This window comes from Panicum hallii, chromosome 6, assembly GCF_002211085.1.
Source record: "Panicum hallii strain FIL2 chromosome 6, PHallii_v3.1, whole genome shotgun sequence".
Lineage (NCBI taxonomy): Eukaryota > Viridiplantae > Streptophyta > Magnoliopsida > Poales > Poaceae > Panicum > Panicum hallii.
In genome coordinates, this window is record NC_038047.1 from 33,445,979 (window position 1) to 33,470,409 (window position 24,431).

The 24,431-nt window shown below is 45.6% G+C and overlaps 5 protein-coding genes across 6 annotated transcripts; 4 read left to right on the forward strand and 1 right to left on the reverse strand.

The window, feature by feature from the left end:
- Positions 1-1,738: 1,738 nt before the first annotated feature.
- Positions 1,739-3,287, forward strand: LOC112897154. Its single transcript, XM_025965371.1, has one exon. The coding sequence runs from the start codon at positions 1,851-1,853 to the stop codon at positions 3,093-3,095; it is 1,245 nt and encodes a 414-aa protein (XP_025821156.1). The 5' UTR covers positions 1,739-1,850; the 3' UTR covers positions 3,096-3,287.
- Positions 3,288-7,923: 4,636 nt separating this feature from the next.
- Positions 7,924-11,396, reverse strand: LOC112898217 (putative disease resistance RPP13-like protein 3). The gene is made up of 3 exons (XM_025966586.1): positions 10,524-11,396; positions 8,127-8,955; positions 7,924-7,962 (listed from the first exon to the last, which is right to left on the reverse strand). Exons 1-3 carry the CDS (start codon positions 11,363-11,365, stop codon positions 7,924-7,926), a joined length of 1,710 nt encoding a protein of 569 aa, XP_025822371.1. The 5' UTR covers positions 11,366-11,396.
- An 865-nt stretch (positions 11,397-12,261) lies between these two features.
- LOC112897407 (putative pentatricopeptide repeat-containing protein At3g25970) lies at positions 12,262-14,605 on the forward strand. The gene has a single exon (XM_025965698.1). The coding sequence runs from the start codon at positions 12,392-12,394 to the stop codon at positions 14,489-14,491; it is 2,100 nt and encodes a 699-aa protein (XP_025821483.1). The 5' UTR covers positions 12,262-12,391; the 3' UTR covers positions 14,492-14,605.
- Positions 14,606-14,697: 92 nt separating this feature from the next.
- Positions 14,698-17,797, forward strand: LOC112896274 (nudix hydrolase 15, mitochondrial-like). Its single transcript, XM_025964199.1, has 4 exons — positions 14,698-15,012; positions 15,783-15,925; positions 16,843-16,962; positions 17,230-17,797. The coding sequence occupies exons 1-4, from the start codon at positions 14,772-14,774 to the stop codon at positions 17,470-17,472; spliced, it is 747 nt and encodes a 248-aa protein (XP_025819984.1). The 5' UTR covers positions 14,698-14,771; the 3' UTR covers positions 17,473-17,797.
- A 1,905-nt stretch (positions 17,798-19,702) lies between these two features.
- LOC112897548 (nudix hydrolase 15, mitochondrial-like) lies at positions 19,703-24,072 on the forward strand. Of its 2 annotated transcripts, none has more exons than XM_025965867.1 (4): positions 19,703-20,052; positions 21,926-22,068; positions 23,177-23,218; positions 23,571-24,072. In XM_025965867.1, exons 1-4 carry the CDS (start codon positions 19,812-19,814, stop codon positions 23,814-23,816), a joined length of 672 nt encoding a protein of 223 aa, XP_025821652.1. In that variant the 5' UTR covers positions 19,703-19,811; the 3' UTR covers positions 23,817-24,072. The 2 variants fall into 2 exon arrangements, with proteins under 2 accessions (XP_025821652.1, XP_025821651.1); XM_025965866.1 differs by having other exon boundaries at positions 19,704-20,052; positions 23,099-23,218.
- Positions 24,073-24,431: the final 359 nt, after the last annotated feature.

Consider the following 24,431-nt stretch of genomic DNA (forward strand, 5'->3'; position numbering starts at 1 on the left):
GAAGCCTGCAGTACTCGACTACGAAGGGCTCGGGGGCTTGTCAGGCCCAGGGCCACAGGCTACACACATGGCGAACATGTTCTAGATAAAGGTTGGGACATAGCCCACAACCCGCATAAGTTGTAACTACTCGCACAGGAGAAGACTAGTCAGAATAAAAGGAAACTACCTAGAACGTACTTAGGTAAGATTTATAAGCTAGTATCGGGTTAGGATTTCCATGTAACCCTATTCCTCCATCCCAGACTATATAAGCGCGGACAGGGACCCCCTCCAAAGCAACCAGCATCTAAGGCAATACGAATCACCATACAGAACGTAGGGTATTACGCTCCTGACGGTCCAAACCTATCTAAATCTTGTGTTCCTTATACCTTCAAGTTCCAGATCTCAGTGACACCCCACCTAAAACCTACCACCTTAGGGGTATTCCTCGGTGGGCTTAGCAGTAAACCGACAACATCTAATTTCAACCATATTGGACAAACTTGGAGCAAAAAATATAATAAGTATTAGAAGTTCGAAAAGTTTTTTAAAAAATATTTTGAAGTTTAAAAATCACTTCTAATAGTGAAAATATTGGTCGAAATGCGTGGAGCACACGCTTGTCATTTGGGCATTTTTGAACTTGTGCTCCAAGCATGTTTTAGAACCATAGAACTTTTGATGCCATACTTTCTAGGTGGAAAATTACTTACGTCAGAACGAATCACGAAGCTAAGATGCTACATTTACAATTGTAAACACTCTAGCTAACACACAAAATAGACATTCAGTAGATACGAGGAATTGGAAACCCAGATCAAGTGCCAAACTGCACGGAAATTCTATAATATAGTTGACTCATCTACCTTGTAAGTATTTAAGGGTGGACTAAGCTGTCTAGTCGAACTACTCAGCTTACGGGGAGAAAACAAGTTATTTAGAACGATTCAGACAAACTGATCCCATGTTACCACTGAGGAAAGATAACAAACCGACACACTCTAGTACCAAAGAAAAAGAAAATTAGAACTTCATAACTCTACATCATGTTGTCCTTGAGGAAAGATAATAGCCAATCACTTATTGCTTGTTGCTTCCTTCTTCTCTGTGATGCAAACTAATTCACTGATGGCAGCAGGATTACTATCTGCTATTACGACGACCCTACTTATTTTTGCTGCCTGCAAGACAAAGTTTAGCCAATAATTTCTATATACTAGTGTAGATAACTAAAAATCTATTGTGGAAAGTAGGTTTCATGTGGACAATATAAGTTCTTCTGTATGTACCGAAAACTTGACCACAGGACTTCTAAAATGTCATTTGTAGACAAGCAAATTAAAGGGAGCGGCACTGGTAACAAGTTGCAAAATCTGAGCACTTTACGCATTTGACCAACCAGATGAAATTACTATGTTGAAGAAAATAGTATTGAATGGAGGAGTGTGTAACATTATACCTACCTTTAAGCTTTCAGAATAACCAAGGCATTTACCTTACTATTACATTATTTTTAAAGAGTAATTTGTGTGTATTTATAGAGGTATGTGTGCGTGTATATAAACCTCGGAAGGATTTGGAAATTTGCAGGACGGAGAAGCCAGTTCCTTTGGGCCTTTTCCGTAGGCTGGGCCAGGAAAGTGAACTAGGCTTGGTACGAAAGCCCAACAAATATTTCGCCCTTGGCGGGCCCGGTTCTCAGCACATCAAGGCCGCCGGACATTTTCGAACCGCGCCGCCTCATTGCCGCACGCCCAGTCCAGTCCCCAAACCACCACCCGCGACTCCACCTCGTGCCGCCGGAGCGAGGGGGTGAGCACAGGACTGGCCAAACCTCCCCTCCTCCTCCGACCCGCTGCCACCAGATGCTTCGCCGGCGCCTCCCTGAGGCCCGCGCCTTCCTCGGGCAGCTCCTCGGCCGCGTCTCGCACGAGGGCCGGACGGATGCAGCTGCCGCCGCCTCCTCACCTTTCGGGCATTTCGTCGAACGCCTCATAGGCGGCGGAGCCCCGACCTCCCGCGCCGCCTCCGACCTCGCCGCAGCCGACGGCGCTTCCTCCGCGAGGCGCGGGGCAGGGGGAGGCGACCCGGCCTCCCTCACGGTCCACTTCCTCCGCCACTCGTGCGGCCTGGCGGAGGCCGACGCCGCCAAGGCCGCCGAGCGCGTGCGCCTCCGCTCCACCAAGAACGCGCACGCCGTGCTCGCGCTCCTCCGCGACACCCTCGGCATGCCCCCCGCCTCCATCGCGCGCCTCGTCGCCGCCATCCCCGCCGTCCTCGCCTCGACCACCATCGGCGCCAGGTTCGACTTCTACCTCCACGAGCTCGGCCTCTCACCCGCCGAGGTCCGCCGCTTCGTCCTCGCCAGCCCCAACCGCTTCCTCACCGCGGGGCTCGACGGCCGCCTCCGCCCCAACCAACGCCTCCTCAGGGACCTCCTCGGCTCCGACCAAAACGTGCTCGCCGCCGTCAAGCAGTCCATCGAGCTCATCTATGAGAACCTCGAGGTCATGCTGCTCCCCAAGCTCCAGGCGCTCCGCGACCACGGCGTCACGGAGGAAGTCCTCGTCAAGCTCGTTATCACGCACCCCAGGGCGCTGGTGCACAGGTCCACCCGCTTTGACGAGGGCTTGGCTGCCATGAAGGATTTCGGAGTGAGCCCGGACTCTGGCATCTTCCCCTACGCCTTTGGGGTGTTCGCCAAAATCTACCAGTCGAAATGGGACCGCAGGATGGAGAACTACCTCAGCCTGGGGTGGACTGAGGAGCAGATCAGGCGGGCATTCACCAAGCACCCCTACTGCATGTCAGTGTCCGACGATAAGGTCAGGCAGCTCATGCGCTTCCTCTCTGAGAAGCTTGGCTGGGACCCTGAGTATGTGTCATCGTGCCCGACTGTTCTTTCCTTCAGCTATGAGAAGCGGGTGCTGCCCAGGTACAAGGTGCTGGACATTCTGGTGTCCAAGGGTGTTCTCAAGAAGGGCATAAGGATGGCCCATCTGACTATATCGGAGAAGAAATTTGTGGAGAGGTATGTCAGTAGATACCAGGAAGTGATACCTGAAGTACTGGAAGCTTATGGAGCCAGGACAAGCTGTGCTGTGAAGTAGCAGGATGATTCTGCCGTGCTCTACCTGGGTACAAAGGCACTGTCTTCTCCTTGTCCTCAATTGTTCGATTTTTGTTGGTTCCATGCTTTCTTATGATCATGAATTGCAATACAGTACTGGAGTTGACGAATTACTTAGGTTCCTGTTAATTGCCCTTTAATACTGATTGATTAAATCACTTCTAATGTTTTCTTTTCTGTGGGTTCTTTCTGTGAACGACTAAGCATTTGAAGCCTAAAGAGATTATTCTTACAGTTACTAGACATGTAACATATTAAAATACATCGATATAAATTATCAAATAACAATAATAGATAGCTAGAAAATCAATCATCTATCTGCATGTACTTTCTTATTTGATGATTTTCTTTTGTTTAAAGGAAATTTAAGTTGTTTTCTGTCCAGCTTTCCATTTGTTATGCATATAAGATCAATTATAATTTCTGCATGCATTCACTTTGTTGTCTATCATGTTTGGGTAAAATCAGGATGAGTATTGGCTCACCGGCCTTACCCGACAGAAGACATGCTAGATCTTTGTGGACATTTCTCATGCAATTGTTTCAATTGAGTATTATGACCTCTTTTCTCTTCATTGCTGTCCACGCTCATTTTGTCCACACCATCCCTCATTGCAAGACTACTAGAAATCATCATAGGCTGATGGACGGATGGATTATCCATTCACATGCCACCATCCTCCCCACGTAGACGTAGTCCATTCATTCACCATCACCACAGTAATATTATTTGCCTCTTCCGTTATCTTAGAAGTTAGAACCATGATATGCTCCACCCCCCCCCCCCCCACCCTTTGTTAACATTTTGTGGCATGTGGCATTATGACTACCCATTATGCCCTTTGACCAAACGAAACTAAGGTACTGGATCCATTGTTGCATACATGTACATTGTTACTTTGGTGTCTAGATGTTCATCTACGGTGCCCATGAAGCGGGCACTGACTTGAGGGATCCAAACTACAGATTGTTTTGGCAGGGATTCATTTCTTAATTCTTTTCTGAAAGCGTCAAAGGTCTTGTGTTTGAAAAACTCTTCTTCCTTTCCTACCAACCTTTTCCCTGAACTATTGTTTGTCAGCCTGATACACTAATCAAACCAATTCTCGAGACATGATGAACGTTTTGGCATGGCATGTTTGTGAATTGTTGCATTTACCGAACCTTCTTGAAGACAGCTTCTGGCATGTTTGTGAATTGTTACATTTTCAAACCTTCTCCAACACAGGTTCGGGCATGTTTGTGAATTATTACATTTTTTGGACCTTGTCCATGACTTCTGGCATGTTTGTGAATTATCACATTTTTCAAACCTTCTCCAGGACAGCTTCTGAAATTGTGTTCCTTGCAAAGTTGGGTGTTTCAACTTCCACATAACAGAGGTTTACAATTTGGATTGCAGTCCCACTTATGTTTTAGTTTGTCTGCACTTTGAATATTTTTTGGTATAGAAGTAACCAAGCAAAGAAATCACATTAGAATCTGTGTTTCCTTTGCAGATGTAGTATTTGGTAGGGAACGCCTGATATGAACCAACAAACTGGCATGTCGTATGCAGTTTTAGTTTGGCTAGTTATTCCCTGTTTGCTGATGAGAGCCAGATGATATTGCCTTGCTCTCCTCTTTGATTTGTGCATGTTGTACGTGTCATAAAGCAAGGTGAATCCCTCTAATCACCTGTGGTTGTGACGTCATCAGAGATTTTATCTGTTCCATTATGGAGTTCTTCAGTGAAGGCACATGTTTTGAGCCTGGCATGCCGGTCGGTCTTTGGTGCCAATTCTCTGGAGGTGTTTGCCAGTCATTCGGCTTCATTCCATCTCCAACTGTAAAATGGGTCATGCGTCCGGGTGCACGGTGGCTCATAAGGCATTGTATTGTATCCCTCATCCTCAATTGTTTGATTTTCTCTGGTGCTTTTCTTTTTTCTATACCATAGAAAGCGATGAGCTCGGATTCCAAGTATCACTTAGGTCCTGTTTGCTGTGCTCATCTCTGGAACTTTTTTTTAGTAGTTCGGCATTTCTGATTGAAAAACGTTACATTCGACAAATTCAGTCCTAAAGTATCGTTTTTAAAATGCAATCCTGGGAAATAAATCATCAGCAAACAGAATGGATTATGAAGTGCTCATGCTACGGCAAACAAGATGGTTATAAGACAGTATGCGATTAAGAATGTTATGCTTGACATCATGTTTTGACAAGCCCATCTTGCAGTGCTGTTACAACTTCATAACCACAATTCTTAAGTATGGCCTCAACTTTCTGCAAGTTGAAATAATTTTATGGGACCATTAGATTTGGCGGGACATTAACTGGATGTTAATCAATGGATAACAAGTGTACTGGTCCGATAAAAGTTATTTAAAAATATGCAATCCCGGCCCTTTAGCGAAAACGAAGAACACCTACATGGCTAGGTAATAAATTAAGGACCAAAATCAACGTAGTCTCATTGTAGAATTAAAATGTTACATCCGAGAGTATAACAATATATAGATATAGATGGTATCTCTTCACTGAAGACACTTGGACTCCACCAACTCCCCTCCCGTGGTCACGAAGCTGATCTCCAAATGAGCTTTTTCCTTCTGCTAAGAGACCCAGTCCTGACGATAAAAGACTTGGTCGGATCCTTCCGAGAACCTCTTGCCCGTAAAAATCGGACCGTGATTTCCACGGAGCCTGACACGCTAAGGCCCGAGAGCTCTGCTTATCTTCAGTGCAGATCCTACTATCGAGATTCGGGGCGTGCCAGTCAATTTGACCTGTTATTGATAAGAAAAAAAATTTAATTAGTAAATAACCAGGAGCGCATTGGCTGGTATTTCGAAGAGTTCCTAAAAACGTATCGCCCGTGAAGTCGGTACTAGAAGCAGGCCATCGGCTATAGAGCCGATTCATTAGCAATAAATAAGGCTAAGATTATACTCGCCATAAAGAAATGCATCTAGCCGATAAAACTTAACCTAACATCACTGTCGGTCAGATTGGATCTAAGATTGGATCTAACGGAGATAACGCTGACAGCAGGGTGATAGATTAAATAAAATTAGCCGATGAATCTAATTATTATGATGAATATTCTTATTAGTATTTATTAAGAGTATCTAGATCAAGATCCAATCGGCTATCAGATAAAGAATGCAATCTTCAATAAACCGAGTCAATAGAAATTTAATCAAGATATGATAAATTATGAAATCTATTAAGAACTAGCAAAAGGTTGAACAATACAGCCTTACAAGATCTTGAAACTAAAGACTCCTAGATGATTACGACACACTAAACTACTAAACTTGAAGAAAAAGAAAGAAACACTACCATATTATAAAGCTTTTAAAAGAAAATCAGACTTCTGTAGAATCTGTCATCGTCCTAGTCCGAATCGTACCGTAGTCTTCCCCATCTTTAACCGAGAATTCACGTCGGCTTTGACCGGGTCTCTGACTCCTTTTACCAAAACACCACATCGGCCTCCTTGAGGACTCTCCATCGGCTCCTCGCAGGACTATCCATCGGCCTCTTTAAAACGTCATCCTTCCATAAATATACTTGCAAAATTTTGACGTCAAGGAACCAAAAGGAAAACGAAGACAAAAGGCAAGCAGCCAGCCAGGGGCTAGCATATTGAGTTGCGTACCCAGACATTGCCTACACTGCTACTCGTACTTAATTTGAACCGAAGGATGGCCCGGATGCCTCGAGAGTGCAAGCCTCAGAATGTCCTCTGCGTAGACGTGCAGGATCCACTTCTCAAGCTCTTGCGGCGAGCCAATGTGGCTGGCGTTCATCGGCGGCTTGTTGCAAAGCCTAAATATCACATCATCCAAGCTCCATCCCCTGTAGATACGTGCCGTGAATGATATGAGGCTCTGCAAGTGCTCAATCCCGGCGAGGAACCGCAAGTGTTCAATCCTGACAAGCATGAACCCAGACGGCGTAGCCACTGCCACCGTTTGGGCGTCAAATCTCATGTCCAAGGTATGCAGATTGGGCATGGAACCGGGCTCAAACACGAGGTCGCATGGCACCCTGTAACTGAAACAGAATTTCCTGAGACACGGGAACGCTGCGCTGCGGATGGCGAGCTTTCCTTGCCGGAGGAGGACTTGGTCGACATCCAGTGCGAGGTGGACGAGGCATGGCAGCCTCGCGAGGGCGTCGAGGCCACTTGAGGAGAGCATTCCGACACGAAAGTCCAGGAATGCGAGCCTGCTGAGCAGCGGGGTCCAGTCCGGGACCATGGGGAAGAAGGCATGGCGGACCTTGAGCCTCCGGAGACGGCGTGGAGGAGTCAGGAGCTCCACGATGTTGGACGAACCGCTATAGTCCAAAACAAGGGATCGGAGGTTATCCCAGCTGCTGAGCTTGCAGAGGGCGTCTGCCAGGGCAACCGCCTCGGGCTCCCCTTGCACCATATCGACGCAAAGCTCAAGCTCCCAGAGGTTGCTCAGCTCGCCAAGGCCCCGGATGTCCTCCACCGAGCTGCTCCACACTGAGAAACCTTTTAGAACGCGCAGGGCTTTCAGTCTGCCGATGCCATGGGGCAGCTTTGGTGCCCAACTGTCGGAAACGATTATAGCTGACAAGGACGCTGCCTCACAAACATCTTCAGGAAATTGACCACGTAGATTAGCATCTATGTCCAGTGTCCGCAAATACCGCAAAGTTCGGATCTGTTCTGGCAACCTGCACTTCATGCGCACAGTCCCGAAAATAGCTGACAGTTTGGAGCTTGTGATCTTCAAATACTTCAGCAGATGGAACTTGGATATGATTGTCAAATCACAGAACATGCTTTCGTTAGTTGGAGGAGGAGGACTGCGCCCCAAGCAATCGTACCTGATTTTGCATGATAACAAGAGGCTATCGTTGCTCCAGTGAGAGACATCAAGGTGCAGAACTCTCAAGAGTGAGAAAGACAGACTGGAGAGACAAGGCCGGCAGTAAGCGCACGCCCAAAGGTCAAGGGTCCGAGCCCCGCTTAGATCCAGGTTTGAGATCACCCGGTCGCATTCCATGTGGTCGATGCGAAAGCTGACTCTACGAATGGACGGATTCCCGGTCCTGATGTGCTGCTGATCAGCGGTGCCCACTATAGCAAAGAAGTTGTCCTCCGTGGCCTTGGATATGATGAAATCAAGCATTATGTCATGCACCCGACAGGATATGGCTTCGTTGTACTCGTTGAACTCAGCTACTTGGATAATGCTCCGGTTGATGAGTTCAATAAAATAGCCTTCCGCAATCTCCTCCGGAACATGTCCATACGCATCACAAACAAAACCTTCGGCAATCCATCTCCTCACCAAATCATCCTTACTGATTACCCAATCTTCTGGAAATATACCAAGGTAGAGCATGCATGCTCTTAGATTTGGGCAAAGATCCTTGTAGCTAAGGTCCAGGACATGCCTCATCCACTCTAGGCTAGGACTTGTTTCCAGCCTATAGCATAGAGAGTTCAACATCTTCTCCCATGTCTCTATCACCATGACATTATTCTGGCAAGCCAACGTGCTCGCAAGGCTAATTATGGCCAAAGGCACGCCTCCACACTTCTTTAGAATCTGCTCTGAAGTAGTTTGAAAATCCTCAGGGCAATCCTCAGAGTTGAAAACTCTTCTGAAGAACAGTCTTCTTGAGTCTTCATTATTTAGCGGCTCGACCCTGTGAACATGCCCGTGAAAATTACGGGTGTGCAAGCACGCTGAAGCTACATTTTGGTGGCGTGTGGTTGTTATGACTCTGCTTCTACGGTAGTTCTCCACGAAAGCACAGCTGATTATCTTCCATGCGTTTTCACTCCAAATGTCATCAATCACAATGAGGTACCTGACAAATAGGTTAAGAGAGAGAATAATAGGGCTCAGTCGATTCATTTCTGATCAATATGACAATACATTATGAACCCACCGAATTACGATCGAAGTTATTTATCATAAACGAATTCATGGTTTAGTTTCTTGCCAACCAATACCTGAATTTCCAGCTTCTAAAATCAGACCGCAGGCATGCTATGTGCATGCTTTTCAGACTGATGTTATGTGTCATTGTTGAGTAGCTAGGAGCTCTCTTCTCACGCCATTGGTCAAGGGTACGCGGGCTGGTGAAGATATACACTGAACAGCTTGTCTTGTTTTTTTCATGATCGACTATATATAGTGCATCAAATCAATGCTACCCTTTAAGAAGGATAGCTTGAGTTCACTCCTATAAACTATCTAGGATATATACTTATAATCTCTCATGTGTTTTCAATAGGATTTAGGTCATTCTCAGTTCCGGATTTCATTCTAACTAAATATAACACATCGACAAATGTGATGATATGGCAAAGCATTTATAACGAGGGAGAAGAGATGGGTTTTATCACGATGAAATAAGATAAGCACTGTCAGTGGCTAATCTAGGATTTGAACTTAGGGTGGTCGAACAAGGTAAATTTTTTTAATATAAAAAAACTTAATAAAGTACTTTCAAACATCCTTTTTGTAAACGAGCTGTCTGTTGTATTTTAGTTAGAGGGGGGAAAGTCAGACGGTTTCAAACATCTTCTAATCCTACTTATGAAACTTGCATCAATGACTTATACTTCAAATAAGATTACAAAACGATTGCTGCAAGTAGAAAGCTACATCAGTACAATTCTGATTTCTACGATACAAGCTGCAAACCTAAATTACAGATCCCTAGTACGCCTAATTGCCTACCAATTTGGAAGGTACCAAATAAAATGCGAATTAGTTAATTACCTTGCAGGCTGCAAGCTTGCTTAACTTGCAAACTGCAATGGGAATGTGCTATTTGTCGTGGGCGAGGAGTGAAGAAGGTGCTTCCTGTTATCTGTTGCTGCATGCTTTGCGCTAGGTGCTAGCGGCGCCGGCTGTGCTGTGATGTGTCGCGTCGGCTAAGGCCTCCTCCAATGGCCGGCGACATCGCCAGTCGAATTAATATTTAAATCGATGAACAGTTAAAAAAATTAGCTTGCTAGCGCTACGTTAGTCGTAGGTCTGGAATGGATTTCAAAGTTTCTCTCCTGCACCTCAACCGAGATGCATGACGTGAGAATGCTCTTAAGTTTAAGCAATAACTTGCAAATGCAGCGGCGAAGGAAGGTCTGGGCCCACTAGGGCTATGACTCTAGGCGTCGGCCCACAATCTCCATTCTGTAGCATGGTGTTGTATTAGAATCTGGTCCAGCTAGCGAAACAAGCCCATAGAGTGGCACCAGACGTCTAGGTGTCGGGCCGGCCCTGCTCCGCGCCCGATGGCATGTAAGGATTTGTTTTAGCTTTTTTGCATGCTGGCACAATCCACACTTTTCATAAACTTAGTTAAAGTCCAAACGCCAGCAGTGAGAAAGAAACGGAGTGGAAGAAAAAAGAATCTGTATGCCATACCTCTTGTCTTGGAGATGTTCTCTAAGCTTGTCGATGAGTTGATGCTCAGAGTCCGTGGAGACATCGCACTGAGACCCGACTCCTGATAGTATGTCTGCAAAAATCCTCTTCGTATTTGGGCTACGAGACACGGACACGAAAGCTGAGCAGTCGAATTGGCCTCGGGTTTCATTGTACGCTCTTCTTGCAAGAGTTGACTTGCCTATGCCACCGAACCCGACGATGGACACCACTCGAAGCTGCTGCCTCCGTGCTCCTTCCCCTTCTTCCTCATCAGTCAGCCACCCGATGGCCTTGCGCAGGGAGGCATCGATGCCCACGAGGGCAGTCGCCTCCTCGTACAGCGCCGAGATCCTCGGATCCATGGTAACAGGAGATGCAGAAGGTTGCTGATTCCCCCGGGCGGCGTGGTCGTCAAGCAGCCTGTACCTGCCACGCCGACGGCTCTCGTCCTCCACACGGGCCTTCAGCTTCTGGATCTTCCTGGCGAGGTTGTGCCGTGACCACAGCATCCTGAGCTGCGCAACGAGCCCGCCAACGGCCTTGCTGTTGCCGCCGCCGGCCCCATCGCCGAAGCGGCGCATGAAGAGGTCGACGCAGTCCTCCATGTCGTAGGACATCTCCCGCACCTTGCGCCTCCACTCCGCCTGCTGCGCGTCGAGCGCCTCCATGCCGTCCATCCTGGCGAGCAGGGCGCCCATGCTGCTCATCTCGTCCCTCAGGGAGGCCACCTCGTCCCTCGCGCCTTTGAGCAGCTTGTACTCATCCCCCAGAAGGGCGGTGAGCTTCTTCAGGAGCGAGTTCATTACTCCCATGGAAGCAGTCACCACCATGCCCGCCATGGCTGAATGCTAAATCCGGCCTTGCTTGCTAGCTACTACTAGCCTCCTTAACTTGCGGCAGAGCAATGAAGCTAGCTTTATATTACATTTGTGGCTTGCCGCCCTAGTGAGGATGCACCTTCATTACGGGAAGCAACTTTTGTACGTGTTGACTTCCGTGCCCGACCTAACGATCGACCAAACGGAAATAGATTTGTGTTGGTCAACTCTTGAACCGACAGTAGTTAGTCGCCAACTTGCCATAAATTCCCTCTATATATAATATATTTTATAATGAATAAAACCGTATTGCGCTTTTCAAACATAAGAACAAATGATGAACCTTGCTGATAAGACAAAAGGCATATAAAAAGTTTATCACGTTATCGTGCTAGATTGAACTATTTACTCGTACTAAATTGAGCTATTTACAAACTGTTAATGCACCAATTACCAAGTTATGGTACTGGATTGAGCTATTGTAAAGCTGTTGGACCAATATGCACCCACCACTATTGTACGGTGGGTGTAATATACTCTAAATGCAGACGTTAGTTATTACAACAACTGATGAAAACATCAACCGAAACAAATTTGTATTAATTAAGCTCTTGCTCTTCTGAAAATTATACGTTTGCTATTTTCCCTCAATGACAGGTGGGACCGGCACCCACCGGTGTGGCCAGCCGCGGCTCCACCTTCGCAAACTAGTGTTTTGCGCGCGGCCAAGCACAAAATTTGGAAGGTGACTTCAACGAAAGTGTCATGACGAGGAGGCGCGCACCCGTACGACGAAAGGCAGGCGCAGCAACAGCGAGGCACCCGCTCAGCCCAGCAGGCGCAATGACACAACCGGTAAGGATGGAGCAGCGCTCGATTCACTCTCCGCGTCAAGCCACCCGATGAGAATCGAACGAGCGACGGATTTGCGGGTGACGCGTGCAGGCTGCGCGGGCGCCGAGCCCGCCGGGATTGTTACTGTATAGATAGGTGAGCAAATGCCCGCGCAGGCGTCGCCGTCGCCTCCGCTGACGCCTGACGTTGCGCATGCGCCGCCAGCATCGCCACCTCACCCTTGCCGCGGCCAAGTCCCACGCGGCCCTCCTCAAGTCCGGCATCTCCTTCCCCACGCCCTGGAACCAGCTCCTCACCGCGTACTCCGGCTCCGGCTCCGGCTCCGGCCTGGCCACCACGCGCCGGGTGTTCGACGAGATCCCCCTCCCAGACGCGGTCTCCTGGAACTCCCTCCTCGCCGCGCACGTCTCCGCTGGCGCGCACCCGGACGCATGGCGCCTGCTCCGGGCCATGCACGCGCGGGGCCTCGCAGCCAGCACCTTCGCCCTCGGCTCCGCGCTCCGCTCCGCCGCCGCCGCGCGCCGCCCCGCGCTCGGCGCCCAGCTGCAGTCGTTTGCCGTCAAGTCTGGCCTCGCCGACAGCGTCATCCCCGCTAGCGCGTTGGTCGACATGTACGCGAAATGTCGCTGCTTGAGCGATGCTCGCCGCGTGTTCGATGGAATGCCGCAGCGGAATACTGTCTCTTGGAACGCACTCATTGCTGGGTACTCGGAGTCTGGGAATCTTGCACAAGCAATGGCGCTGTTTGCTGAGATGGAGAGGGAGGGGCTGGCCCCAGATGAAGCGACATTCGCCACGTTGCTCGTTGTAGTCGAAGGTCCGAGCTGGTGTTTCTTAATGCAAGAGTTGCACGGGAAGATTATGAAGTATGGATCAGCGTTGGGTTTGGTTGTGTCGAATGCAGCAATCACTGCATATTCGCAGTGTGGGGCCCTTGCAGACTCAAGAAGGATATTTGATGGAATTGAGAGTAAGGATTTGATATCATGGAATTCTATGCTTGGAGCCTATGCTTACCATGGGATGGATGAAGAGGCAATGAGATTCTTTGTCAGGATGATGCAAGAGAGTGGAGTCCGGCCTGACATGTATAGCTTCACAAGTATCATAAGTGTGTGTTCAGAGCACGGGCGTGATGATCACCGAGGGAGGGGAATACATGGATTGGTGATGAAGATTGGGTTGGAAGCAGTCACACATGTTTGCAATGCTCTTATTGCCATGTACACTAGGTTCACTGAGAACTGTATGATGGAAGATGCATGTAAGTGCTTTAATCCATTGGCGCTTAAGGACACAGTCTCCTGGAACTCTATGTTAACTGGATATTCACAACATGGTTTGAGTGCTGATGCTTTGAGATTCTTCAGATGCATGCGGTCAGAGAATATTAGAACAGATGAGTTTGCATTCTCTGCTGCTCTGCGATCCTGCTCAGACCTTGCTGTGCTTCAGCTAGGTAGACAAATACACAGTTTAGTCATCCAATCTGGTTTTGCTTCTAATGACTTCGTTTCAGGCTCACTGATCTTCATGTATTCTAAGAGTGGAATGCTTGGCGATGCAAGAAAGTCTTTTGAAGAGGCAGATAAGAGTAGTTCAGTGCCCTGGAACTCTATGATGTTTGGCTATGCACAACATGGACAGGCACAGTTTGTGACCAACCTCTTCAATGAAATGCTGCAACTTAGGGTTCCTTTGGATCATGTTACCTTCGTTGGCCTGATTACCGCCTACAGCCATGCCGGTCTTGTCGATGAAGGGTCAGAAATTATCAATACGATGGAAACTATGTATGGAATTCCTCTTCGAATGGAGCACTATGCATGTGGTGTTGACCTCTATGGGAGGGCTGGGCAGCTTGACAAAGCAAAAGAGCTTATTGACTCTATGCCATTTCAACCAGATGCCATGGTTTGGATGACACTTTTAGGTGCTTGCAAAATCCATGGGAATATGGAACTAGCAAGCGATGTGGCAAGCTATTTGCTTGTGGAAGATCCTCGACAGCACTCCACCTATGTTCTTCTCTCCAGCATGTTTTCTGGTCTTGGTATGTGGGGTGACAGGGCAACAGTTCAGAAGGTAATGAAGAATAGGGGAATAAGCAAAGTTCCTGGATGGAGCTGGATTGAGGTGAAAAATGAGGTGCATTCTTTCAATGCAGAGGATAGGTCGCACCCAAGCATGGATGAAATATATGAGATGTTAAGAATGTTGCTTCAAGTGGCGCAGAGGCTTTGTTCTTCTGAAGATGAAGAGATTCTCGTGACAACACCCAGTGATACATGACCTGCAACTTTTTGGTGTGTACGTTTCATTCTTATACAAACGTTACCCTAGCGTTATCGATTGTTTCTCTTGGAACTTGGCATTGGGTAGTAAAGCTATGAAATTTGATTTTGAACAGCGGTTAAACTGGTACAAGTCAAACGCTAATGTTTGTTTAGACAAACCTATCCAATTCAAACGTGGTAGCAAAATGTCGCCATCAAAACCAATCAGCCACGTGACGAAACGAAACGAAACCAAACCCCTCCGCCGCTCCCACCAACTCCCCCCGATCTCGGCCATGGCGGGGGAGGGGTCCGGCGCCGGCGCGGAAATGGACGCGCTCATCCGGAGGCTGAGGCTCCACCAGGCAGGGCCATCCCCGTACGACCCTGCACCGGCGGCGTCCCCCGCGGCCGGCGGCGGCGGCGAGCTATTCCGGCCGCGGAGGGCCGCCGTGCTCGTATGCCTTTTCCGGGGCGCCGCCGGCGAGCTCCGCGTCATCCTCACCAAGCGCTCGTCCACGCTCTCCACCCATTCCGGTGAGCGTCTCGCTCGCTTCCTTGCTTGCCCTTCTTCCGTCCTTTGCCTTCGCGTGTGGGTTCGACTGGGTGCGGTTGATCCGAGTCTTCCTATGCCCGATGTTTTGTCCGCCGGAATTGTTTCAATGGTCGACGAGTTAGCTCGCTTCCTTTTCCTCTCCTTTAGGTAAAGTACCCGTTTCAGTCATGCGGCTATGCGAATTTCTCGACAGAAAATGAGCCAAAAAATTAGGAGAATGTAGTAGATATTAACCATGTGAGAACTTCGGGATCTTTCAGTAGTGTTTCAAATAGAAAATCTAATTGACAGTATAAATAACTGCATGGCATTACCCTAGGGCGCCCTCATTGTCCTGCTAACTCTAGTAACGAGCCAGAACAAGCCTCCGTCTCCCGAATTACAACTAATAACAACTTGGGTTTTTGATTATTCAAATAAAAAACCTTGGGTTTGTCCCTTGATGTAAATTAAGTTTAGTTGCCACATAAGTTCAGGCAACCTAGCTTGCTGCTGTGTTTAGATTTTTCTTGCAATACAATAGCTTCTACAATTGTAGAATCAAGCTTACAAAGTGGAGTGCAATTTCCATCTCAAAATATGAGCAAATTTTCCTATCTTTCTGTTTGCCATAGAGAGCTTTCTTAGCTCAAATCAGTTCCTACAAGCTACAGAAATATGAAGAACATAGTAGGTGAATTCTTGGTTAAATTTATGATGACCATTTCTATGCATTTGATTATGATTTTGTTTCCTCCATCTGGGATTGCAGGTGAAGTTTCGTTGCCAGGAGGAAAGGCCGAGGAGGGTGATGCAGATGATGCAGCAACAGCATTAAGGGAGTCAAAAGAGGAGATTGGGCTTGATCCATCTCTTGTCACAGTTGTTGCATCTCTTGAACACTTCTTATCCAAGGTGCCATGCCTTTTGTTCTGACTTGAACCCCCAAGAAAAGTTCTACCACAATGGGTACACTGTCTTAATGCATCAGTGGAAGAGTATGAAGCTTTATCCTTTGGTTGTTTGGACTTTGCAGCCAAACACACATGTGCAACTAAACCAACTTCCCTCATGATTCTTTACAGATGTCTCAAGGATAAATGGATAATGCATAGAGTCTTGAATTATTTTTTTCAAGAGTTCTTTATTGCCAATTTATATTCAATAATCATTTTTAAAACTTTGGATCAGGAGTGGAGCTAGGCATAGTTATTGGGTCAGCTGACCCTGATAAAATTCCATCAATCCTGTAGAAACTACTGTTCATATGTGTTGATGTCCCCAGCGTGCAAAGGGAAATGACCCCAGTGGTCTTGTTGTCTAGCTCCGCCCCTGTTTGGGGTAGCAATCATTCTGCATCCCACAGAAATTAATATTATTATCCTTCAGTATCTTGGATCACAATCATCATGAATTCTATTGGATGACATGCATATCAAGTGCTTTACTAATCTGAGATATAAAATGATTTTGTGATATGATTAGGACGAATTTGTTTTGCCATTTCATGTGGAAACTATTCAGCTTATTCAGATGGTGCTCCATGTCATTACTTCTTAAGCAGTGGTGCCATGATCATTTTCTTAGTCTTGGTGCTCTTGTTTAGGAATTGGTTACAGTATAGAGGTTTGCCTTAACATTACTGTAGGGAGGGAGGGAGTAATTCTTTCCCATGCTGTTAAAGTAAAATGGGTATGACCCTATCAGTAAGTCAGGACTCGGGGATCCCTTTGTTCAAATACATTTTTCCTTCTCTGGAGTGATAAACTTGTACCTAGTATTACTATTTAAGCTTGGGATCAATCGCTGAAGGTATTCTTTGTCCTTGGCAGCATCTTCTGGTAGTTGTTCCTGTTATTGGCATACTTTCAGACATACAAGCGTTTATACCTGTTCTTAATGTTGCTGAGGTGGACGAAATATTTGATGTACCCCTGGAGATGTTCCTCAAGGTTAGCTACTTTGTATTCTTGTGATGCTAAGATTTATCGATGCTAAATGTAACAGCCTTCTGCAATTTATCAGAAAAATTATGGTAACAGCATGTGCTAACAATACTGCTGCAATTTATAGAATATATATCAAAATATTTCCAGAAGTGTGAACTGTGATAGGCTGACATATTAAATCAATAATTGCAAGTACCGAGAGATCTGCTTCATTTTCATTGGTACCATGGACCCTTTTATCCCCTGACCCGATTGAGTTGAATGGCACAGGATGAGAACAGGACATCAGAGGAACGGGAAAAGATGGGGCAGACATTCACAGTTCATTACTTCACTTATGTAAAAGAGGATCACAAGTACTTAATCTGGGGTCTGACAGCCCGCATCCTTATCCATGCTGCTTCAGTTGTATACGAGCGATCGCCAGACTTTCCTGAGCGAAGAGCACATTTCAACTTGCCAAAGTACACAAAGGATTGCTCTTCAATGCTGGCAGGGCTTGCCAAACACTAGTCTCTATGACGCTGTCTGTAGTATAGACTACTGGGGGGGTATAGGAGATTTCACTGCAAGAAATGGTTAGAGAATCCAAGGGGAGTCCAAATCATATGGTGTCATTATAATTTAGATTCTTTGCACAATCTTTTGCTTGACACAATAGTAACATTTACAATTAGAACAATGCTAAAAGTACTTTATAGTCGTCAATGGTCCATTTAGATACTGCTGATGAGATCAAACACTCAGCTCTGATGCAAATGAATTGTATGTATATATCAAATTGTTCTGCTTAATGCATTGTTCATTTGTTCTATAAAGATAAGAAGGTTTTGAACTACTTTCATTCTCCTGATTATGTTGTTTCTGCAAATGGCCATCTTGAACTCTGCCTTTTTTAGTTTTTTCCTTTGTAGGCTCAATACAACCAGAACATGGTGTCTTCCAAGTTCCCATCACACTGATTCTTCATTTTTTTTTCTTTTCTAGGTACAGCTGTAGCATTTGTTCATCCATGCACGCACACCCACCCTACACACATGTGCAAACAAACCTACAACTACACACAGACCAGAACCGCGTCCTTTTTGAGATCATCGGAGGACTCCGTATATGATGGGCGCGTCGCAGTCCCTTTGTGGCCCCACGCGTGAGAGGCAACAAAATTTAATATGGGGACATGCCCCGGTGAGAAACGCGAGCAATCCAGGGATCAAACTCGCGCCCAGCCGTTCGCACACTAGCAACACGACCGACCAAGCTAGCGCTCGTTCTCCACACTGATTCTTCATGATGCTGTGTCATAAAATTCAAATATCTAACGACCAAAGTCCAACATGAAGCATGGTTATTTTGGAATGGCCAACATAACTGAAAGGTGCACATAGAAGAGCAAAGGAACAAAAAAAAATGACAGATCACTAGATTTGATAGTGCCTCTCCTAGTCTGCATGTAGATATGAACAACATGGTAGTTCTAATACTGCGAGGTGAAAGCAAGGGGTGTGCATTATCCGTTGCAAACGTGAATTATGCGATCAAGCTTTAAAATTTGGAATGTTAATGCACATCGTTTTTGATAATAAGGATCAAAGGGGTAGCTTGCCTGCCGTCTGAGGAAGTAAAGCGGGTGACCATCTAGTATTGCTTTCATCTTTCAATTAAGAAAGAAAGAAAACTACTTCTTTTTTTGCCTTTCGCCGGTTCAATCGAGAAGGTACAGAAATTGAAAGTGTACCTCAACACGTAATTATAATCTAAAATGGTCAAAATATAACTGAACGTAACTTTTCTATTCAGATTTTGGTCACAAATATAATTGATCGTGTTTTTTTCTGAATTTATTTCAGTAATTTCATTTGCCGACCTGGTCTCTCAAATATATTTAATGAACTGTGCATTTATACTGTTCTATAAAATGTAACACTACGATTGGATATAGATATTCAGGTTTGGAATTTAAAATTGGCATTGGCAGCTCCGAATACCAGTTCTTTGGATGTCATTGAAAATCAACACCAATATCAAATGGTATTCGTTTCACCCTTTCCCCCTCATCCTCAATGCCGAGCTGGACCCCTCCGTATTCGCTGGCATTGGTTCTTTCTGTCCCTCACGTCTCTCTCATCTCTTCCTTCCGCTTGAGCTGCCCCGTCGCCCTCCCCTCTCCCTCCCTTCGTCGGTAGGCCGGGCCGCCCTCCTCCTCCCTCCGCCGGTGAGCCGCGCCGCCCTTTCCTCCCTCTGCCGGTGAGTACACGCCGCCTTCTCCTCCCTCCGCCGGTGAGGCATGCCGCCCTCTCCTCACTCCACCGGTGAGCGCGCGCCTTCCCCCTACCTCCACCGGCGGGCCGCGCCGCCCTCCCTATGCTCCATGGATGGCGGATCTGGAGCTCAAGGATGAGCGGCGGCGGCAGGAGCTCAAAGTTGAGCGGCGCGTCGAGCAGAGGGTCGGATGGTGGAGGATAGATAAGAAAATTCCAATATCTTCCATTTGCACGTCCAACCGTGAATTGAATTTGACTGCTTCTAACGATTCCGAAAGAAAATGCAGTAGCCACCAAACAATAGAATTCAAATTGGGATCATTTCAATACCATAGTTGAATTGGTACTGAACCTTCAATGCCAATCTTCAATGCCAAGCTCTCCAATATCAACATCCAAACCCACCCTAACAATAAAGCAAAATTGTTAGTAATTTTTTTTGAACGACAAAATTGTTACTAGTAAAAACTCTGACACACCACACCGCGTGGTCTTGGCCAAACCAAACCAAACCGGCAATCCCTCCGCCGACGCCGCTCCCACCAAGGCACCAGCAGCTTGGCAAATCCTCTGATCCCGGCGCCCGCCGCCATGGACGGGGAGGAGGCTTCCTGCGCGGAGATGGAGGCGCTCGTCCGCCGCCTGAGGCTCCACCGGCCGGCTCCCTCCCCGTACGAGCCCTCCGACGCGGTGGCCCCCGCTCCCGGCGCCGGCGCCGGCGAGCTGTTCCGGCCGCGGAGGGCCGCCGTGCTGGTCTGCCTCTTCCGGAGCGCCGCCGGCGAGCTCCGCGTCATACTCACCAAGCGCTCCTCCTCCCTCTCCACGCACTCCGGTGAGCGCCTCGCTAAGCTTCCCATCTTCTCCGTCACAGAGTTTAGTCTTAGCGCAGTGTTTGTAGACAGTAGTGTCTTTTGGGGGCTAATTTTCGCCGGTGTACGCATTGGGTTCGGATTTAGGCCACCCGCCCACCCCCCCCCCCCCCCCCCCCCCAAGCTCAGTGCGTGTGATGCTGCTCTTTTAGGATCGTGTCCTACTTCAGTGTTCGATGGATCTGAGTCTTCAGTGTGCTGATTGCACAGGACTTTCAAAATTGTTAGTGATCATTTATTGTAATTCATAAACGATAGGGGTGTTTGTTTTCACATATAGCATTAGGATGGAAGGATTCTATGTTGTCTCTGATTTGGGAGCTGCGGCCTACGATTGAGCTAGTTCAAATATGCCTAAAATCCCTTTGTACTATTATGTTCCTAAATAAAGTTAAGCAAGCTTCCATGGATTTTTAGGACAAGAACCTGGGCTAGAGCACGGGCAGCCCTGGCCCTGGATCCGCCATTTACATTAGCTACCTGAGCAGTACATTTCTTTTGGGGGAGTCAACAGTCCGTACTGATGCTTGATTACTTGAATCCTAGTGCATTGGTGCATGTTTAGAGGTGACAGACAAGATAAATACTAAATATAGGGTGCTCAAGGTGCTTAATTGTTGTAATTGCAATCTACCAGGGCTAAGCTTATGCACCCCGCAAATAAAAAAGGGCTGACACGTTCTGGCTGTGGTTTGGGTATCTGGTAACTTTTGAACCACTGAGTAAAATACCAGAACCACACAAATATCACAAAGCTGATCCAATGCCAAGGAAAGAAATTAGACAGCATATACATAGAAAAACTTTAAAACTTAATGAATAGAAACTTTAAAACTTACTACATCAGTGTACCTCAGGATCCCAAATTTTGGTCACTATACTGAATGTTTGCCAAATAAGTAATCTTTGACCAGCTAAAGCTAGAAGTTCAATAGTCCAGTAGTATAATGAAAAAAGTTCTGATATCTTATAACTTGCTAATACATAATCTCAACATAATGCCATACAGATGATCCTTCTCAATGCATTACATGGCCAAAGGTTTGATGTTTATTGGGATGTTTTTGAGGATAAGGAATTTTCACTCACTAGCACCCTAGGAATAGACCAAGAAGTTGCATGCTCAACTATGCACATCTTCCACTTGAAGCACATTTGATATCAAATTATTCAATACTTGTCATGACATAGCACAAAATTAGAAAGCTAAAACAGGATGCACCTGTATTCGAGAGAAAAAAACATATTATACCTGGGATCTGTGGATTGAAGTTTCAATCCTAATGGTATTAGTAGTTAATGATTAGGAATAGAGGGAAAAAACGACTAAGGTACCAAATAAGTTTTGGCTTTTGTTTTCACATCTCATGTTGGCAATAGTTGTTTCAGGCACATCATATTAATTAAGTGATACAAGATTGATCAATAAAGAAATTGCAGCAGTGGCATTGTCCTAGGTGGCTGTATTTGCCTGGCTTAGGAGAGACTTTAGTTCAGGAGTTGTAATTAACATGTTTCTCCCTGAAATGAAATAAGCTGAGGCCACATTAATTCCAGGCACAGCCAACCTAGATTCCAAATGGACCCAAACTTCTTGTTTTGTCTCGGACATGAGTGGTTTCGTCCTATGTTTCGTTTACCTTAGAGAGCTTGCCTTGCTAATATCAACTCATGGAAGTTAGCTGATCCATGTGTAGCTTAACTATATTCATCTGAGTATAACTTACTATGAATACCATGCAAAATTGTAGGTGAAGATTTGATTAGGTTTACGATGAAGATGATGACCATTTTATCCATTTATTTAGGATTTGTTATCTCCATTGGAATTTTCAGGGGAAGTTGCATTACCAGGTGGAAAGGCTGAGGAGCGCGATGCTGATGATGCAGCAACAGCATTAAGGGAGTCAAAAGAGGAGATTGGGCTTGATCCAGCCCTGGTTACCATTGTTACATATCTTGAACACTTCTTGTCCAAAGTACAGTTCCTTTCATTCTCACTTAAAGCACTATGGAATATTTTCTCACAATTGGTAACATGTCAGTGCATCAATGGAATAGCAGCCTTTCCCTTTTTGTTGTTCAGGAATCAAATACATGTGTGCAGCTAAACCAATTTCACTCAGGATCTGAGAAAAATCTAATAGCAGATCACATTTGTTAAACAATTATTTTTCTTACTCTGGGATAACAATCGTTCCACATCACATAAGAAGTCATTTTTTTTATTCTTGCAGTCTTGGATTACCATCATAAGGTCTATTTAATTAGTTGCATAGCAATTTTTGTACTTATCACAAAACTGGAAAATTGATTTTGTGATATGATGTCAATACAGTTGTGCTGCCATTGCTATGACTATGCAGCTGGTTAAAATGTCCCAAATTGTCTTTTTTAAGGAACTATACAGTCATTACACATGACCATTTTCTTAGTCTTGGTGTCTTATTTAGGATTTGATTGCAGTATGGAAGTTCACCTTATTATCAATATGTCAATTCTTTGTTTCAGATTTCGTGTGTAAAATTGGTCTGTGAACATTATGTGCAAAATGTCTATTAAGATTATTGTGGTACCTCTCACATGAGGATGGAGTTAATGTAAAATTCATAGGAAATGTCCCACCACTTATGTCTATCCATATCATTCAGATATAGAGCAGAAGCTAGACTCCTAAATTCAGCTACTGAATGTGATGTTGTAAAATGACTAATCAAGTAGGCTAGGAGTTCCCTTTTGTTTCACTGCAACACATGCGTATAGAATTTGTCTCCCCAAAAAGTGCATTTCAGGATTTTTCCTCCTCTTGCTCGCTGACATGTGGTCTCAGGTCCTAAATGTCAGTGACGCATGGAATGGCAAATTCTGAAGTGCAGTACTTGATGTGGCAAATAATGGAAACCCCCCAAAAAATATTGTGCCTCACTGTTTAGGACTTTAAGTAATAGGCTATGCACAAATTCTGTTATTCTATTTTTACATTATAAATATTCTGCATGTCTTTGGCAGCATCTTCTGGTAGTTGTTCCTGTTGTTGGCATACTTTCAGACATACAAGCATTTAAACCTGTTCTTAATGTTGCTGAGGTGGATGAAATTTTTGATGTTCCTCTGGAGATGTTCCTCAAGGTTAGTATCATTTATGTTCTTATATGCTAACTATGACTGTGTAGGATTTATCATGTAGCATTTCTATTTAACATGGCAATTTATTGTGCAGTTGGATTTTCTATTTACCACAAAAATGACTAGTTTACTGATAAAAGCATGTTAACTGCATGTGCTACCGCACTGCTGTGATACACTGTTCTGTGGTGATTTGCATGTTTTACTTGCCAAAACAGCAAGCTATGATAGGCTGTCATATAAAATTAGCACTTATTTGCAAAGGCAGAGAAGAGGAACTTGTTTCATTTTACTTGATATGTCGTATTATACCCATGCCATTTATCCTGTGGTCTATCTGTGGTAAATGGCGCAGGATGAGAACCGGACATCTGATGAGCTAGAATGGATGGGGCAGCCATTCACACTTCATCACTTCACGTACGACAAAGGAAATGAGAATTACATAATCTGGGGCCTGACTGCCGGCATCCTGATCCATGCTGCTTCAGTTGTATACCAGCGACAACCGGACTTTCCTGAGAAAAGAGCACAGTTTAACTTGCCAAAGAACTCAAAGGAGTGTTACTCCATGCCATCATCAGGACCTGTGAAACACTAACCTCTACACGGCATCTCAATTATATCAGATTGGAGCATATGACAGACTAGTGCATATGAAGTTGTAGAATCGAAGGGGAGTGCAGAATCGTGTTCTTTCATACGATTTATATTCTTTAAAACCGAAATAGGGTAACGACACTACTGACATTAAGACCAATGTTACTAATATCAGAGTACACAGATGATTGTCCCGCTGATGCGAACAAAGCACCTGCTCTAATGAAATTTGATTATATGCAAGTCAGATTGTACTATTGATGTTTTGTCCATAAAGATGACAAGTGTGTGAACTCCTTTTGTGTTACTGATCCTATTGGACCTGCATTTGGCCACTGGTCCTGGTGAACCTACGCTGCAGTATCCTTTTGACTATTTTGCTCACTGAAATCAGAACATGGTGAGCCCCCTCTGGGTTCCCGTCAATCACACTAGTGGGTCTTCTGCTTTCACATGTTGTTTTGTCACATATTCTAGTGGCCATCTTTTGACGGAGGTAACTTTGGTACGAGCTACGTTAGTTGGAGAAACAAAAGCTGATGAATAAAGGTGAATGGCACAGTAGATAATAGTAATAGATTGCTAGTGTGTGCTTCTCCTAGTCTGCGTGCAGATC